Below are 18,460 nucleotides of genomic sequence, written 5' to 3' on the forward strand. Positions count from 1 at the left end.
TTCCGAACCTCCCCACCCCCCCCACTATCCCTCCCCTGACTCCCCAACAGACCCTAGTATGTGATGCTCCCCTCCTTTTGTCCATGTGTTCTCATTGTTCAACACCCACCTATGAGTAAGAACATGCAGCGTTTGATTTTCTGTTCTTGTGTCAGTTTGCTGAGAATGATGGTTTCCAGATTCATCTATGTTCCTACAAAGCACATGAACTTATTTTTTTTTATGGTTGCATGGTATTACACACTGTATATGTGCCACGTTTTCCTTGTCCAGTCTATCATTGATTTTCATTTGGGTTGGTTCCAGGTCTTTGCTATTGTAAACAGTGCCACAATGAACATACGTGTGCATGCATCTTTATAATAGAGCTATTTATAATTTTTTTAGATGTATACCCAGTAGTGCAATTGCTGGATCAAATGAAATTTCTATTTCTAGATCCTTGAGGGATTGCCACACTGTCTTCCACAATGACTGAACTAATTTACATTCCCACCAACAGTGTAAAAGTGTTTCTGTTTCTCCACATCCTCTCCAGCATCTTGTCTCCTGATTTTGTAATGATTGCCATTCTAACTGGCATGAGATGTTATCTCAGTGTGGTTTTGAATTGCATTTCTCTAATGACCAGTGATGAAGAGCATTGTTTCATATGTTTGTTGGCCTCATATATGTCTTCATTTGAAAAGCGTCTGTTTATATCCTTCACCCACTTTTGAATGAGTTTGTTTGTTTTTTTCTTGTAAATCTCTTTTAGTTCTTTGTAGATTCTATTGTTTTAAACCACTAAGTTTATGGTAACTTTCAACAGCAGTAATAGAAAACAAACAAAATTATACTAGATAGTACATAAGTTTTTTACTCTGATTTCTTAGTATACCACTGCTGAGATTTCCTTCTCAGAAATCTAAGTAAAAATAACATTGCATTAGGGAGTATTGAAAACAGAATAATGCTTCTGAAGAGTACCTTACATGCCCATCTTCATTATAACCTGAATGTTGGTGGGCAGATGTTCTATTACAATTTTTCTTATTTGAATTGCGGAGAGGAGCATTTCAAATATTCTCTAATCAACATTTTAAAATATTGTATTTTCAAAATTGAGAACAATATGAATAATAAATGTAATGAACACTTCATATTTCCAACTTGAGCTCTTGCTATAAAACATTTAAAATAGTTTTGGGGAATGAAAATATCTAAGTTAATATAGAATGCCTCAGGGAAATTTGAGACAATTTAATACTGATTCTTCAAGTTAAAGAATTGATTAGATTTTTACATGAAAAATGGCCTAGAAATTCTCAATTTTCAAACATATTTTCTAAGGATTCCCTGGCATTGAAACGAATAATTTTAAAAAGCAAATACTACAAAAAGCAAGTATGTGTGTGACATATTATGAAAGAAAATCAAATTATAAACATTAAACTGTATAAAAGCAATAGCAATGACTAAAAGTGTTAAAACTAAGAAGATGAACAAGATATTCAACTTAATATAATCAACGAAGTGCCTCTGAAATATATAAAACAAAGTACATTGAATATGTACATATCCATAGCCTATAAGCCTTTAATATACCTCTTTCAGGCTATCAAACAACTAATCAATTATCAGATAATGTATAACAACAGTCACCAAAAAGCACAATCTAATAGCAAGGGAATTTTATAATGAATAAAAGAATATACATAATTTTCAAAATTCCATGGGTGCTTTTAAAAATCAGTCATGCATTAGATCATGCTGAAAATAGTTATTTAAAAAATCTGAAAATAAACATGTATTCCCACAATATAATAAACCTGAATATTAACCTAAAACACACTGTCTCTGAAAATCCATCTGGGAAGGAAACGAAATGCTTTATTTTTGAAGACATTTAAACTGGGGGAAGGGTAAAGCCTTGAGTTTTTGTATGTGACTGAAGTTAAGTTATTATCAGTATAAAATAATTTATTGTATCTATAAGATATCTTTTTTAAGTCTTATGATAACCACAAAGCAAAAAACTATGGCAGGTGCCCAAACGAGAAAAAAATTAAAACTTAACACAAAAGAAAATCACCAAATCACAAGGATAAACAACAAGAGAGAAAGCAAAGAACAAAAGATCTGCAAAAAAAAAAAAATAAACTACAAAATTTGGCAGTAGTAAATTCTTGCCTATAAATAATTACTTTGAAAATAAATGAATTAGATTATTGAATCAGAAGACACAGAGTAACTGAATGGAATTTTTTAAATGATTAAATGATATGCTTCATCCAGGAGATCAGCTTTAGCTTTAAGGATCCACATAGGCTGAAAGTAAAAGAATGGAAGAATATATTTCATGCAAATAGTAACCAAAAAAGAAAAGGGGCAGCTATAGTAACAACACATAAATAGACTTCAAGTTGGAAACAGTCACAAGAGACAACAAAAGACGTTACTTAATGGTACAATTCATCAAGAATACATAACAATTATAAATGTACCAATACTAAAATACCTAAATATATCAGGAATATATTAATGGACATGAAGGGAGAAATAGATGGCCATACAATAATAGGAGAGGATTTTAATTCTCCACTTTCAACAATGGACATGTCAATGAGACAGAAAATTAACAAGAAAGTAATGAAAGAGTTATTTAAAAAAGAATAATATGAATATTCTAGTCCTGTCATTAGGAAAATATAAGCATAAACAAAGTAATAATTTTAATCAATAATAGCAAATGCAAACATTATAATCTGTGTAATATTAATCCAATATTGTGCAAAAAAGTTACCCTACCAGCCCCGAAGTTGCCATCTTTAGAAAGACCTGCTTGTAAGGTTGGCCTTCAGTTCAGGTCTCAGAACTTGAAGTTTTAAATGTTCCATAGTTGATAGTGTTGATTTGCTTTCCTAGACTATGATGTTGAACAATTTAATTCATGATGGACACCTGATTCCTCATCGAGAATTTTGGTTATTATGACTGATCATTTAAGTACATGATCAGGATGCCAGTATGAACATGCTCAAATAAAAATGCTGAGTCTCAAATGGGCTTCCCTGGGCAGAAGCATTACATGCAATATTACCTTTTTGCTAATGGAGAAGGAACATGCTCATTATGCTTTCCCTTAAATTGGGTAGATGAAATTTGTGTAAGGAATTTTCCAGACTTTATAGGATATATATTTTCCCTTACTAATCTAGATGTGTATTCTTGCTCTGCTGTTGTAATAAATCTTTTATGCGAATCAAACTGCCTTTTAAGTCCTATAAATATTTCTGGCTAATCATCATGTAAATGTGTGGTATTGGGGACCCTGGAAAGATTGATGAATTAACTTTGGCATAGTTATTATGTAAAACTAAAGAAACATGTAAGGGACATTTAGGAATGATAAAGAGAACATTAAAACATGGAGAATATTTAAGATATTAATACATTCTAATGTCTTCATAATATTGCTGATTTTATCATATAAATTTAAAGTATTAACTTATGAGAGTCATCAGAAGTGTTACAATTATTGAAATATTAACAAATTACCAAAAATATATAACAAAGGTTTAAAGCATCTATGGAGTATTTCTAATCTTCAGAAGTATTTGAGGGTTAAAAAGTAACAAATTAGTTTTATTGCTTTATCAAGGACAGTTTTGATTTTTTAGAGTTCATGATCATGAATAATATAATGACTATCAGATTTAATTTATTCTATGGCCTCAGCAGTTTTATCTGCTCGTGCATTTGCATGGTCAACGCAAATGCCAGCACAATAGAAAAGTCAAATAACATCTAAGTATTATTAAGAAAAATGTTTTCACTTCAGAGATCTACTGAAAATATTTTTGAGACCCCCTAAGATCTTTCAACTACATTTGGAAAAATTCCCATTCAAATTGACTGATAGACAATAAAGACTCAATATTCAACTCATGACAGTAGTAAAGAAAAATTCAACAACACACACACATGCACACAAAGTTTAGTTTAACAAACATTGATGCAAATTTCTATAATATTAGCAAGTAAATCCAGAAGAATAATCAAAATAAAAATACCTTAACCAACTTAGGTTTACTCTGAGGAACACAAACTAAGTAAATGTATCCATTAGAGGATTATACTAAACAATTTTTAAGACAAATGTATTCTTGTCACAACTGATGGAGAAAAAAACTAAATACCCTTTCCTTAAAAAAACATGCTTGGGAAGAGAACTTATCCTCAATTTGAGGAAACTTCCTGCCAATAAATTACCAAATTTTATACATAGTAGTGAGTCATTACAAGCATATCCACCATATTTGACATTAAGTAAGAATGACCATAATCACACTGGAATGCATCAACTTTGAAAACACAGAAATGAATTACTTACTGAAAAAAAAGAAACATATTTATTAACTGAACACAAAAATTTCTACAAAATATAAAACAATATGAAAATAATAAAACAAATGAGAATTCAGAATCAGGCTAAATATAAAAATGGGAGAGAAATTGAGACATGGGTCACCATCTGTGGAAGCCTGACCTGCAGACCCTGACTCAATGATGGATGAATGAATGCACTCTCACACCATTATAGTGTTTCAATTCGACTAGGGATGGCCGTTATCTGCTTTCAGAAGGCAAAATGCAACCAGTTGACCCAGACCCTCTGTCTGTCCACACATTTTTTCCCTTAATATTTTACAACAGAGGTTCTAAGTTAACATACTTGTGGCTAATTAGCATGGTTATATGATAAAAGCTTTAGGTTCTGGGCCCAGAGTAAACACCATTAACAGGTAATTCCCCTTTGATTTCCCCTGAGAGGGACATCCAGCACAACCTTAACATGAGTAAACAGTTAAGAGTAAAGAAAAAGGGATGTGGGGTAAACAGACTTAACTGGAAAAGCCTCATCCCTATTTTCTCCTAACTTAATGGACCAACCAGTTGCCTTTGAAGTGCCCCAATGAAACCTTTTAGCATTCCAAATGGTTTGAGACTATAATCTGTAACTTTCCCTAAATATGTTCTGTAATATTTTGCCAACCACCTTGAGTGAATAACAACAAGAAACAGTAATAGTATTGCCAAAAATGCAATGAATCATAAAATAAAAAAGCCAATTTACTATACTAGTAAAATTAAAACTATGTAAAATAACAGAAAAGTTAATAAACACTTTCTAAAATAAATATTTCAAATACTTCAAAAGAGCTGAATGACATGACAAAGCTGAAAAGAACAAAAAACTCAAAAGCCAGCAGAAGACAAGAAATAACTAACCTCAGAGCAGAACTGAAGGAGATAGAGACACAAAACACCCTAAAAAAATCAACAAATCCAGGAGCTGGATTTTCAAAAGATCAACAAAATAGATAGACCACTAGCCAAACTAATAAAAAAAAAAGAGGGAAGAATAAAATAGATGCAATAAAAAATGATAATGGGGACATCACCACCAATTCCACAGAAATACAAACTACCATCAGAGATTACTACAAACAACTCAATGCACACAAACCAGTAAATCTGGAAGAATTCCTGGACACTTGTACTCTCCCAAGACTAAACCAGGAAGAAGTTGAATCTGTGAATAGACCAATAACAAGGGCTGAAGTTGAGGCAGCAATTAATAGTCTACCAACAAAAATAAGTCCAAGTCCAGACAGGCTTGCAGCCAAATTCTACCAGACAGACAAAGAGGAGCTGGTACCACTCCTGAAACTATTCCAAACAATAAAAAAGAGGGAATCCTCCACAACTCATAAAAAGACCAACATCATCCTGATACCAAAACTGGGCAGAGACTGAACTAAAAAAGAAAATTTCAGGCCAATATCCATGATGAACATCAACACAAAAATCTTAAATAAAACATTGGCAAACCGAATGCAACAGCAAATCAAAAAGCTTATTCATCACAATCAAGTAGGCTTCATCCTAGGGATGCAAGGATGGTTCAACATACTCAAGTCTATAGATATAATCCATCACATAAACAGAACCAAACGCAAAAACCACATGATCATCTCAATAGATGCAGAAAAGGCCTTCGACAAAATTCAACAGCCCTTTATGCTAAAAACCCTCAATAAACTAGGCATTGATGAAATGTATCACAAAATAATCAAAGTTATTACAACAAACCAACAGCCAATATCATACTGAATGGGCAAAAGCTGAAAGCATTCCCTATGTTATCTGACACAAGACAAGGATGCCATCTCTCACCACTCCTATTTAATATAGTATTGAAAGTTCTTGCCAGAGCAATCAGGAAAGAAAAATAAAGGGTATTCAATCAGGAAAAAGAAGAATTCAAACTGTCTTTATTTTCAGAGGACATGATTGCATATTTAGAAGACCCCATCATCTTCTCTTCAAGGAGAACTACAAACCACTGCTCAAAGAAATAAGAGAGGACATAAACAGATGAAAAAAAAATTCCATGCTCATGGTTGGGAAGAATCAATATTGCAAAAATGGTCATACTGCCCAAAGTAATTTATAGATTCAACACTATCCCCATCAAGCTACCAATGACTTTCTTCACAGAACTGGAAAAAACGACTTCAAAGTTCATGTGGAACTGAAAGAGAGCCCGCATAGCCAAAACAATTCTAAGCAAAAAGAACAAAACTGGAGGCATCACACTACCTGACTTCAAACTATACTACAAGTCCACAGTGATCAAAATAGTATGGTACTGGTACCAAAACAGAACAGAACAGAGGCCTCAGAAGCAACACCACACATCTGCAATCATCTGATCTTTGACAAACATGACAGAAACAAGCAATGGGAAAGGATTCCCTGTTTAATAAATGGTGTTGGGAAAACTGAATAGCAATGTGCAGAAAGTAGAAACTGGATCCCTTCCTGACACCTTACACTAAAATTAATTCCAAATGGATTACAGACTTAAATATAAGACCTAGCATCGTCTCTCCTCAGGCAGCAGCAACGCGGAGGAAACCGGAGTGAACCGAGAGCTTAGCCACCAACATGAGCCTCCTCAACAAGCCCAAGAGTGAGATGACCCCAGAGGAGCTGCAGAAGCGAGAGGAGGAGGAATTTAACACGGGTCCACTCTCTGTGCTCACGCAGTCCGTCAAGAACAACACCCAAGTGCTCATCAACTGCCGCAACAATAAGAAACTCCTGGGCCGCGTGAAGGCCTTTGACAGGCACTGCAACATGGTGCTGGAGAACGTGAAGGAGATGTGGACTGAGGTACCCAAGAGCGGCAAGGGCAAGAAGAAGTCCAAGCCGGTCAACAAAGACCGCTACATCTCCAAGATGTTCCTGCGTGGGGACTCGGTCATCGTGGTCCTGAGGAATCCGCTTATCGCCGGCAAGTAGGAGCCACCTATCCCTGTCAGTCAACAGAACTCACTCCCCTGTCCTACAGAGACCGCTGCCGCTGATGTTGAGAATAATAAAGCTCTGTGTTTTTTTCTAGTGGAAAAAAAAAAAAAAAACCTAACATCATAAAAACCTTAGAAGAAAACCTAAACAAAGACATTCAGGACATAGGCATAAGCAAGTACTTCATGGCTAAAACACCAAAAGCAATGGCAACTAAAGTTATGGGACCTAACTAAATTCCAGAGCTTCCATACAGCAAAAGAAACAACAGAATAGGAAAAAAATTTTGCAATCTACCCGAAAAACTAAAACAGATTTACAAGAAAACAAATAAACTTATTCAAAAGTGGGCAATGGATATGAACAGACACTTTACAAAAGAAGACATCTATGAGGCCATCAAACATATGAAAAAATGCTCACCATCACTGGTCATTAGAGAAATGCAAAAATCAAACCCACATTGAGACACCATCTCATACCAATTAGAATGGCAATCATTAAAAAATCAGGAGACAACAGAAGCTGGAGAGTATGTGGAGAAATAGGAACACTTTTACACCCTTGGTGGGAGTGTAAATTAGTTCAGCCATTGTGGAAGACAGTGTGGCAATTCCTCAAGAACCTAGAAATAGAAATACCATTCAACTCCGCAATCCTGTTACTGGATATATACCTAAAGAATCATTCTATTATAAAGACACATGCACACATATGTTCATTACAGTGATGTTTACAGTAGTGAAGACTTGGAACCAATCCAAACACCCATCAACTATAGACTGGATAAAGAAAATGTGGCCCACATACACCATGGAACACTATGCAGCCATAAAAAGTGATGAGTTCGTATCCTTCATAGGGACATGGATGAATCTGGAAACCATCATTCTCAGCAAACTGACACAAGAACAGAAAATCAAACACCACATGTTCTCATAGGTGGGTGTTGAACAATGAGAACACGTGTACACAGGGAAAGGAGTATCACACACTGCAATCACTTGGGGGGTGCTAAAGGAGGGATAGTGGGGGTGGGGAGAATGGGGAGGGATAACGTGGGGAGATATACCAGATATAGGTGATTGAGGGGTTGAAGGCAGCAAACCACCTTGCCACATATGTACTTATACAACAATCCTGCATGATCTGCACATATACTCCAGAAATTAAAGTGCAATTAAAAAATAAAAATAAAGTTATATTCTTTGTCAAACACACACACACATACACCAGATGTGAATAAAAACTGTTTTTTTTTTTTTTGGAATGGGAATGCTTAATGTCAAACTACATCCAATTAAATCTCTATTAAGTCTCCATAAATGCCGCCCTAAATTGAACTATTTTTCTACAAAAGCGGGTTCTAAATTTCATCAGCAAATAAAAACTAACCAAATACCCTTAATAATTTAGAACAATAACCATCTAAAAAATGCTGTGATTAATGAGATATGGTATTGGCAAAAGAATAAACAATAAGGAAAATGAAAGAGATAGTCCGTATTTTAATCATTATTGTATCAACTATACATAGAATAGTGTCTGGCAAATATCACATGCTCAATAAACACTTGTTGATTGAATAAATGTAAGATACTGTAATTATCTTGATAGTAATATGTCATTTGTATCAGTGGGTAAGGAATGACTCTTCAGTATATTCAGAATACCCCAGATCTTACCATTAAACCCTCCTACTAAAGTATTCCACAGTGCCTGGTGGTGTGTGTTCTTCACTGCATCAAGCACTAAGCCTAATTTTTAACATTACAGATATGTTCTAGGTAGTCTTTGTTGAAAGGGCATTGATACATGTATTTTCATAAATATCCACCATTTTACACAAATGAAAGCTCTGTTTTGTGTACCCACTCGCACATACATGTGTGGATGCATGTACCTTATTTCTACATGTGTTTGAATATATAATGATGGGTTATATTTGAACAAATGTTCCACAGCATTTGTTCAATAGAGGAATACATTTTACAAAAATTAAGACTGTCAGCCTTAAAATTAGCAATAAAATATAAGAAAAAAGTACTGATATTGTTTTAGACTCTTGGCATGGAGAAGGTCTTGATAATCAATACATAAAACTCAATAGTCCTAAAGAAACACGAATATAACAAATTACTCAAATTGATAGGCACCTTTAACAGACCTATTACAGACTGCAAAGACATTATAAACATACAGAAAAAAGAAAAGACAACTGGATATCATATAAAATCTATTTCTATTATCTAATGGGAAGAGGGAAAGCAATCACTCCTCTCCTGCTATGCATTTCTTCCAATGATATCCCTTCCTAACCTCCCCACCCCCCACTAACTCTCCAGTAGCCCCCAATCCCCCACAGTTCCAGTTTGTGATGCTCCCCTCCTTGTGTCCGTGTGTTCTCATTGTCCAGCACCCACCTATTAGTGAGAACACATGGTGTTTGGTTTTCTGTTCTTGTGTCTGTTTGCTGAGAATGATGGTTTACAGATTCATCCATGTCCCTGCAAAGCACATGAACTCATCGTTTTTTATGGCTACATAGTCTTCCACAATGGTCATACTAATTGACACTCACACCAATAGTGTAAAGGTGTTCCTATTTCTCCACATCCTCTCCAGCATCTGTCGTTTCCTGATTTTTTTTTTTTTGAGACGGAGTTTCGCTCTTGTTACCTAGGCTGGAGTGCAATGGTGTGAACTCGGCTCACCGCAAACTCCGCCTCCTGGGTTCCAGCAATTCTCCAGCCTCATTCTCTCAAGTAGCTGGGACTACAGGCATGTGCCACCATGCCCAGCTAATTTTTTGTATTTTTTTTAGTAGAGACGGGGTTTCATTATGTTGACCAGATGGTCTCGATTTCTTGACCTCGCGATCCACCCACCTCAGCCTCCCAAAGTGCTGGGATTACAGGCGTGAGCCACTGCACGGGGCCCGTCTCCTGATTTTTTAATGATTGCCATTCTAACTGGCTTGAGGTGGTATTTCAATGTGGTTTTGATTTGCATTTCTCTAATGACCAGTGATGATGAACTTTTTTTCATATGTTTGTTGGCTGCATAAATGTCTTCTTTTGAAAAGTATCTGTTCATGTCCTTTGCCCAATTTTTGATGGAGTTATTTGTTTTTTTCTTGTAAATCTGCTTTAGTTCTTTGTAGCTTCTGGATATTAGCCCTTTGTCAGATGGGTAGCTTCTGAAAGTTTTTTCCAATTCTGTTGGTTGCCTGTAGACTCTACTGATTGCTTTTTTTGCTGTGCAGTAGCTCTAAAGTTCAATTAAATCTCATTTGTCTATTTTGGCTTTTGTTGCTATTGCTTTTGGTGTTTTACTTATGAGGTCCTTGCCTATACCTATGTCCTGAATGGTATTGCCTAGGTTTTCTTCTAGGGTATGTATGGTGTTAGGTCTTATGTTTCTATCTTTAATCCATCTGGAGTTAATTTTTGTGTAAAGTATAAGGAAGGGGTCCAGTTTCATCTTTCTGCATATGGCTAGACAGTTTTCTTAACTCCATTTATTAAACAGGGAATCCTTTCCTCATTGCTTGTTTTTGTCAATTTCGACAAAGATCAGATGGTTGTAGATGTGTGGCATTACTTCCAAGGCCTCTGTTCTGTTCCATATTACTGTAACCTTGTAGTATAGTTTGACGTCAGTTAGTATGATGCCTCTAGCTTTGTTCTTTTTGCTTAGAATTGTCTTGGCTATACAGGCTCTTTTTTGGTTCCATATGAAGTTTAAGGTGGTTTTTTTCCAGTTCTGTGAAGAAGGTCAGTGGTGGCTTGATGGGGATAGCATTGAATCTATAAATTAATTGGGGAAATATGGCCATTTTCATGATATTGATTCTTCTTAACCATAAGCATGGCATGTTTTTGATCTGTTTTGTCCTCTCTTATTTCCTTGAGCAGTGGTTTGTAGCTCTCCTTGAAGAGATCCTTCATGTTTGTATTCCTAGATATTTTATAGTCTTTGTAGCAGTTGTCAATGGGAGTTCACTCATGATTTGGCTCTCTGTTTGTCTGTTATTGGTGTATAGGAATACTTGTGGTTCTTGCACATTGATTTTGAATCCTGAGACTTTGCTGAAGTTGCTTATCAGCTTAAGGAGATTTTGGGCTAAGACCATGGGGTATTCTAAATATACAATTATGTCATCTGCAAATAGAGAAAATTTGACTTCCTCCTTTCCTAATTGAATACCTTTCTTTTTCCTTTTCTTGCCTAATTTCTCTGGCTAGAACTTCAAATACTATGTTACATGGTGGGAGAGGGCACACTTATCTTATGCTGGTTTTCAAAGGGAATGCTTCCAGTTTTTGCCCATTCAGTATGATACTGGCTGTGGGTTTGTCGTAAATAGCTTTTATTATTTTGAGATACGTTCCACTGATACCTAGTTTACTAAGAGTTTTTAGCATAAAGGGCTGTTGAATTTTGTTGAAGGTCTTCTCAGCATCTATTGAGATAATCGTGTGGTTTTTGTCTTTGGTTCTGTTTATGTGCTGGATTACATTTATAGATTTGTGTATGTTGAACCAGCCTTGAATTCCCAGGATGAAGCTGAATTAATCATGATGGATAAACTGTTTGATGTGCTGTTGGATTCAGTTTGCCAGCATTTTATTGAAGATTTTTGCATCAGTGTTCATTATGGATATTGGCCTGAAGTTTTCTTTTTAGTTGTGTCTCTGCCAGGCTTTGGTATCAGGATAATGTTGGTCTCATAAAATGAGTTAGGAAGAATTCCCTCTTTTTGTATTGTTTGGAATAGTTTCAGATGGAATGGTACCAGCTCCTCTTTGTATATCTGATAGAATTCAGCTGTGAACCCATCTGGACATGGACTTTTTTTGGTTGGCAGGCTATTAATTGCTGCCTCAACTTCAGACCTCTTTGCTGGTCTGCTCAGAGATTCAAATTCTTCCTGGTTTAATCTTGGGCAGGTGTAAATATCTAGGAATTTATCAATTTCTTCTAGATTTATTGGTTTATGTGCATAGAATCTAACTTTATTTACAGTTGGAATCCTTAGTAAACAAATCACCCATGAAACTATTGAGAAACATTTGTTTCTCATAAAAACCACCTTTTTATTCCCCCAAGGATATATTTTGGTGTTGGTAACCTATGAGTTAATTATCAAATATTTTAGCTAATAGATATTGCTGACCAACTGCTAGTTTAGATTTTATTTCTGTAGTTCTTGCACTTGCACGTACCTGTGGCTATTCTTGAAATAGTAAAATAGGGTCTGGCATGGTGCATATCTCCTATAATCCTAGCACTTTGTGAGGCTGAGGCAGGATGATTGCTTGAACTAAGGAGTTTGAGACCAGCCTGGACAAGAGAGTGATACCTAATCTCTACAAAAAGAAAAAAAAAATACATCTGGGTATGATTGCTTGCACCTCTGGTCCCAGCGACTCAGGAGGATGAGGTGGGAGGATCACCTGGGTCTCAGAGGTTGAGGCTGCAGTGGGCCATGATCATACCACTGCATTGCAGCCTGGGGAAAAGAGTGACATCCTGTTAAAAAAAAAAAAAAAGGAAGAAAGAAAGAAGAGAAAAAAGAAATGGTAAAGCAGTAAAGCTTTATTAAAATTATACAATTATACCATATAATTACTAGTTTGAACACAACTGAATACTAAATTGAAATTGAGATTAAGAAACAAGAGTTCTCACCACATAAACAGAACCAAAAACAAAAACCACATGATTATCTCAATTGATGCAGAGAAGGCATTTGACAAAATTCAACAGGCCTTTATGCTAAAAACCCTCAATAAACTCGGTATCGATGGAACGTATCTCAAAGTAATAAAAGCTATTTATGACAAACCAACAGCCAATATCAGACTGAGTGGGCAAAGACTGGAAGCATTCCCTTTGAAATCGGCACTAGACAAGGATGCCCTCTTTCACCACACCTATTCAATATAGTACTGGAAGTTCTAGCCAGAGCAATCAGGCAAGAAAAAGAAATAAAGGGTATTCAAATAGGAAAGGTGGAAGCCAAATTGTCTCTATTTGCAGACGACATGATAGTATACCTAGAAGACCCCATCGCCTCAGCCCAAAAACTCCTGAAACTGATAAGCAACTTCAGCAAAGTCTCAGGATATAAAATCAATGTGCGAAAATCACAAGCCTTCCTCTACACCAATAACAGACTTAAAGAAAGCAAAATCAAGAACGAACTGCCATTCACAATTGCTACAAAAAGAATAAAATACTTTGGAATACAACTCACAAGGAACGTAAGGGACCTCTTCAAGGAGAACTACAAACCACTGCTCAACGAAATCAGAGAGGACACAGATGGAGAAATATTCCATGTTCATGGTTAGGAAGAATTAATATCGTAAAAATGGCTATACTGCCCAAAGTAATTTACAGAATCAGTGCTATAACCATCAAGCTACCATTGACTTTCTTCACAGAACTGGAAAAAACCACCATGAACTTCATATGGAACCAAAAAAGAGCCCGCATAGCCAAGTCAATTCTAAGCAAAAAGAACACAGCGGGGGGGCATCACACTACCGGATTTCAATCTATACTACAAGGCTACAGTAATCAAAACAGCATGGTACTGGTACCAAAACAGAGATATAGACCAATGGAACAAAACAGAGGCATCGGAGGCAACACAACATATCTACAACCATACAATCTTTGATAAACCTGACAAAAACAAGCAATGGGGAAAGGATTCCCTGTTCACCAAATGGTGTTGGGAAAACTGGCTAGCCATGTGCAGAAAGCAGAAACTGGACCCCATCCTGACACCTTACACTAAAATTACTCCAGATGGATTAAAGACTTAAACATAAGACCTGGCACCATAAAAACCCTAGAGGAAAATCTAGGCAAAACCACCCAAGACATAGGAGTAGGCAAGGACTTCATGAACAAAACACCAAAAGCATTGGCAACAAAGGCCAAAATAGACAAATGGGACCTAATCAAACTCCACAGTTTCTGCACGACAAAAGAAACAGTCACTAGAGTGAATCGGCAACCAAAAGAATGGGAAAAAATTTTTGCAGTTTACCCATCTGACAAAGGGCTGATATCCAGAATTTACAAAGAACTCAAACAGATTTACAGAAAAAAAACAAACAAGCCCATTCAAAAGTGGGCAAAGGATATGAACAGACACTTTACAAAAGAAGACATATATGAGGCCAACAATCATATGAAAAAATGCTCATCGTCACTGGTCATCAGAGAGATGCAAATCAAAACCACATTGAGATACCATCTCATGCCAGTTAGAATGGTGATCATTAAAAAATCTGGAGACAACAGATGCTGGAGAGGATGTGGAGAAAAAGGAACACTTTTACACTGTTGGTGGGAGTGTAAATTAGTTCAACCATTGTGGAAGACAGTGTGGTGATTCCTCAAGGCCTTAGAAATAGAAATTCCATTTGACCCAGCAATCCCATTACTGGGTATATATCCAAAGGACTATAAATCATTCTACTATAAGGACACATGCACACGAATGTTCATTGCAGCACTGTTTACAATAGCAAAGACCTGGAATCAACCAAAATGCCCATCGATGATAGACTGGATTGGGAAAATGTGGCACATATACACTATGGAATATTATGCAGCAATCAGAAATGATGAGTTTGTGTCGTTTGTAGGGACATGGATGAATCTGGAGAACATCATTCTCAGCAAACTGACACAAGAACAGAAAATGAAACACCGCATATTCTCACTCATAGGCGGGTGATGAAAAATGAGAACACATGAACACAGAGAGGGGAGTACTAAACACTGGGGTCTATTGGGGGGAAAAGGGGAGGGCCAGTGGGAGGGGGAGCCTGGGGAGAAATGCCAAATGTGGGTGAAGGGGAGAAAGGAAGCAAAACACACTGCCATGTGTGTACCTATGCAACTGTCTTGCATGTTCTGCACATGTACCCCCAAACCTAAAATGCAATAAAAAATTAAAAAAAAAAAAAAGAAACAAGAGTTCTTAAGTGGATGACCTGTAGTAATATTTCTTCCTGTAAAATTTTAGGAATGCCAGTTTAAGAAGTGCTGTGATTATAACACATGTAAACTGAAGAACTCAGTAAAATGTGGTTCTGGACCATGTTGTACATCAAAGTGTGAGGTAAGTTATCAATATTTATTAAAAGGAAATTAAACTGTGGTAAGAGAAGTCTATATTAACTGAATAAATGCACGATAAATAAAAAGAATATATAAGAAATTCAGTGAAATTAAATATAGAGTACATGAACATACACATTTAAAGGAAAATTGCTATAAAATATAAAAGTCATCTCAGACAGGTACCCTTACAGTTACTATCTGCATGGATTCTATACATAGAATCACTCAATATGTGCAAACATAAATTAGGCACATTAGCCAGATGCATTTGAGATGTATTCATGTTGTGGTGTATATTAGCAAATCATTCCTTTTTTAGTTGCTGAATAGTAGTACAAATATTGTAAGGATATGTTACAGTTTGTTTTTATTTTTGTCTTATTGCCTAAACAATACAGTATAAATATTTACATAGCATTTATATTGTATTAGATAATATAAGTAGTATAGAGATAAAAATATATGAGATGTGCATAAGTCATATGCAAATATTACAGGATTTTATATAAAGGACTTGAGTGTCCATGAATGTAATATCTGTAAGTTCCTGGAACAAAATGCCCATGGATTCTGAGTGATGACTCTATTTTTTAGTGATAAAATCACAAAGTTCACCATATTCTAAATTATCAGATAAAGGGGAGAAAAAGCACACATTGCTATATCCAAAAGGTTATTAACTTTTTATTTTTATTAAATAAATTATAACTTTTTATTTTTATTAAATAAATTATAATTATAAATTTGTAATAAATTATAAATTATTTTATTAAATAAAAATAAACTATAATTTATTTTTATTAAATAAATTATAATGTCAAATAAATGATACATGATTTTGGAAAAAGTGTAACATGAATAGCAGACAAAATGTGCAGCATATAAAATGTGTATAATAACTCACACTTTTAGAGTAAATAAAAGAAGAAAAAAGAATTTAAAAAGTAACTCACACTCATTGATAACTGAAATGCAAATCATACACATATGATTGAAACAAACAGTATTTTTTGATATTGGAATGGTTACATAAATTATTATGTATTGTACAAGTGTTAATAAATATGGGCTAAATATTCATGCAGTAATATAATATTATGTCCAAGACACACATGTGGATAAAAAACAAGTTCCTTAATGCAAGATATTTTATTATTCCAATTCTAGTAAATCACCTCTATGTAAATATGCTATGTATTCTTTTTGTTGAATTCAGCTATTAGTGTATAACATAATATACTAAAATTCTGTTAGTGAATATTCCAAAGTGTCAGAAGAAACATATTGAAGCTTATAACTAGCATCACAATTACGAGTAGGCGATGTCATCACTCCCCTCCCAAATTTCCCTGTGCCTCTTTCTACTCAATTCAAGACTCCACCTGCAGCCCCTGATCAACACTGATCTGTTTTCTGAAGCTGTAATTTTGCTTTTGCAAAACTATCACATAAATTGAATCATACAATATATACAAATGTGAATTAGGGTCTTCGCATAATGTATAGATTCATTCATGCTCTTAACTTTATTAACTGGTCATTCCTTTATAGTGGCTGTATATTAAAAGTATTGCAAGTATTGTAAGGATATTGCACAGTACCTTAATTCATTTTCCAGTTGAGAGCTATTTTGGCTGTTTTCCACTTTTGGTGATGAAAATATGGCTACCATAAATAATATTCATAAGCACATTTGTGTACAAACATCATGTTTCATTTCACTTAGCTGGATACCTAGGAGTGGGGTTGCTGGATCTAATAGTAAATATGGAACTTTATAGGAAATTGAAAAATGACCTTTCAAACAACTATACTATCTTGAATTCCCACAAGACACTTATGAGACTTATAGTTGCTTTGTAAACTCTAAAACTATAAAATTGTAGTTTTATTTTATCGTTGCTACTTATTTATACCTTTTAAAATTATTTAAATCATTGATACATACAAATTATTGATTATAAATTACCGATTAGCCATCATTGCTTTATAAATTATTAATCAGGCTAATTTCATATCTCATTTCATGTGTAGTGAATAATTCTAATAGAACATGAACATATACTATAAAAACAAAATATATTTTTTGTTAAATTGTTACTATTTTTGCTGTATATAGTCTAATCTTTTAGAGTAAATAAAATAAGAAAAAAGAATTTAAATTAATTAACATAAATTGTTCCTTTCAGAGCTCTACTTCATTTTGCAGATTTCTGTTTATGATCATGTTTCTTGTACCTGAAGACCTCCCTTTACTTTTCTTGCAATTTATGTCCTTTGAAAATAAATTATCTCAGTTATTTTTTTGTTTGTTTGAGACAGGGTCTGGCTCTGCTGCCCAGGCTGGAGTGCAGTGGCACTATCTCTGCTAGCTGCAACCTCTATCTCCTGGACTCAAGCCATCCTCTCACCTTAGCCTCCCAAATAGCTAAGACTACAGGCACAAATCACCATGCCCACCTAATTTTTGTATTTTTTTTGGTAGAGATGGGATATTTCACCATGTTTCCCAGGCTGTTCTTGAACTCCTGAGCTCAAGGAATCTACCCACTTAGGCCTCCCAAAGTGCTGGGATAACAGCCACCATGCCTGCTTCCTCAGTTATTTTTTGTCTAGGAAAGTCTTCATGTTTCATTTGTTTTTGAGATATATATTTACAAGGTATAGAATTTTAAATTGAATACGTTTTTTAAAATTTCATCACTTTTAAGTTGCCACTTCATTTATTTATTATACATCTTTGTTTCATTATTAATCATTGTATTAGTCCATTTTCATGCTGCTGATAAACACATACCTAAGACTGGGCAATTTACAAAAGAAAGAGGTTTCATGGACTCACAGTTCCTCAAGTCTGGGGAGGTCTCACAATCATAGCAGAAGGTGAAAGGCACATCTCATATGGCGGCAGACAAGATAAGAGAGATTGTGCAGGGAAACTTTTTTTTTG

The 18,460-nt window shown here is 35.1% G+C and overlaps 2 protein-coding genes across 6 annotated transcripts in view; both read left to right on the forward strand.

Annotated features, from left to right (window-relative positions):
* LOC100399132 (disintegrin and metalloproteinase domain-containing protein 18) overlaps positions 1-18,460 on the forward strand; it is a 134,290-nt gene that overhangs the window by 43,126 nt on the left and 72,704 nt on the right. For all 5 annotated transcript variants that reach the window (XM_054243875.2, XM_035270358.3, XM_054243877.2 and 2 more), the window contains exon 13: positions 15,413-15,508. In XM_054243875.2, coding sequence (XP_054099850.2) covers positions 15,413-15,508 — 96 coding nt within the window. The remainder of the gene's footprint in view (positions 1-15,412; positions 15,509-18,460) is intronic.
* Positions 6,936-7,447, forward strand: LOC128929437 (small nuclear ribonucleoprotein Sm D2). The gene has a single exon (XM_054243885.2). The coding sequence runs from the start codon at positions 6,997-6,999 to the stop codon at positions 7,351-7,353; it is 357 nt and encodes a 118-aa protein (XP_054099860.1). The 5' UTR covers positions 6,936-6,996; the 3' UTR covers positions 7,354-7,447.

Source organism: Callithrix jacchus, chromosome 13, assembly GCF_049354715.1.
Source record: "Callithrix jacchus isolate 240 chromosome 13, calJac240_pri, whole genome shotgun sequence".
Taxonomy (NCBI): domain Eukaryota; kingdom Metazoa; phylum Chordata; class Mammalia; order Primates; family Cebidae; genus Callithrix; species Callithrix jacchus.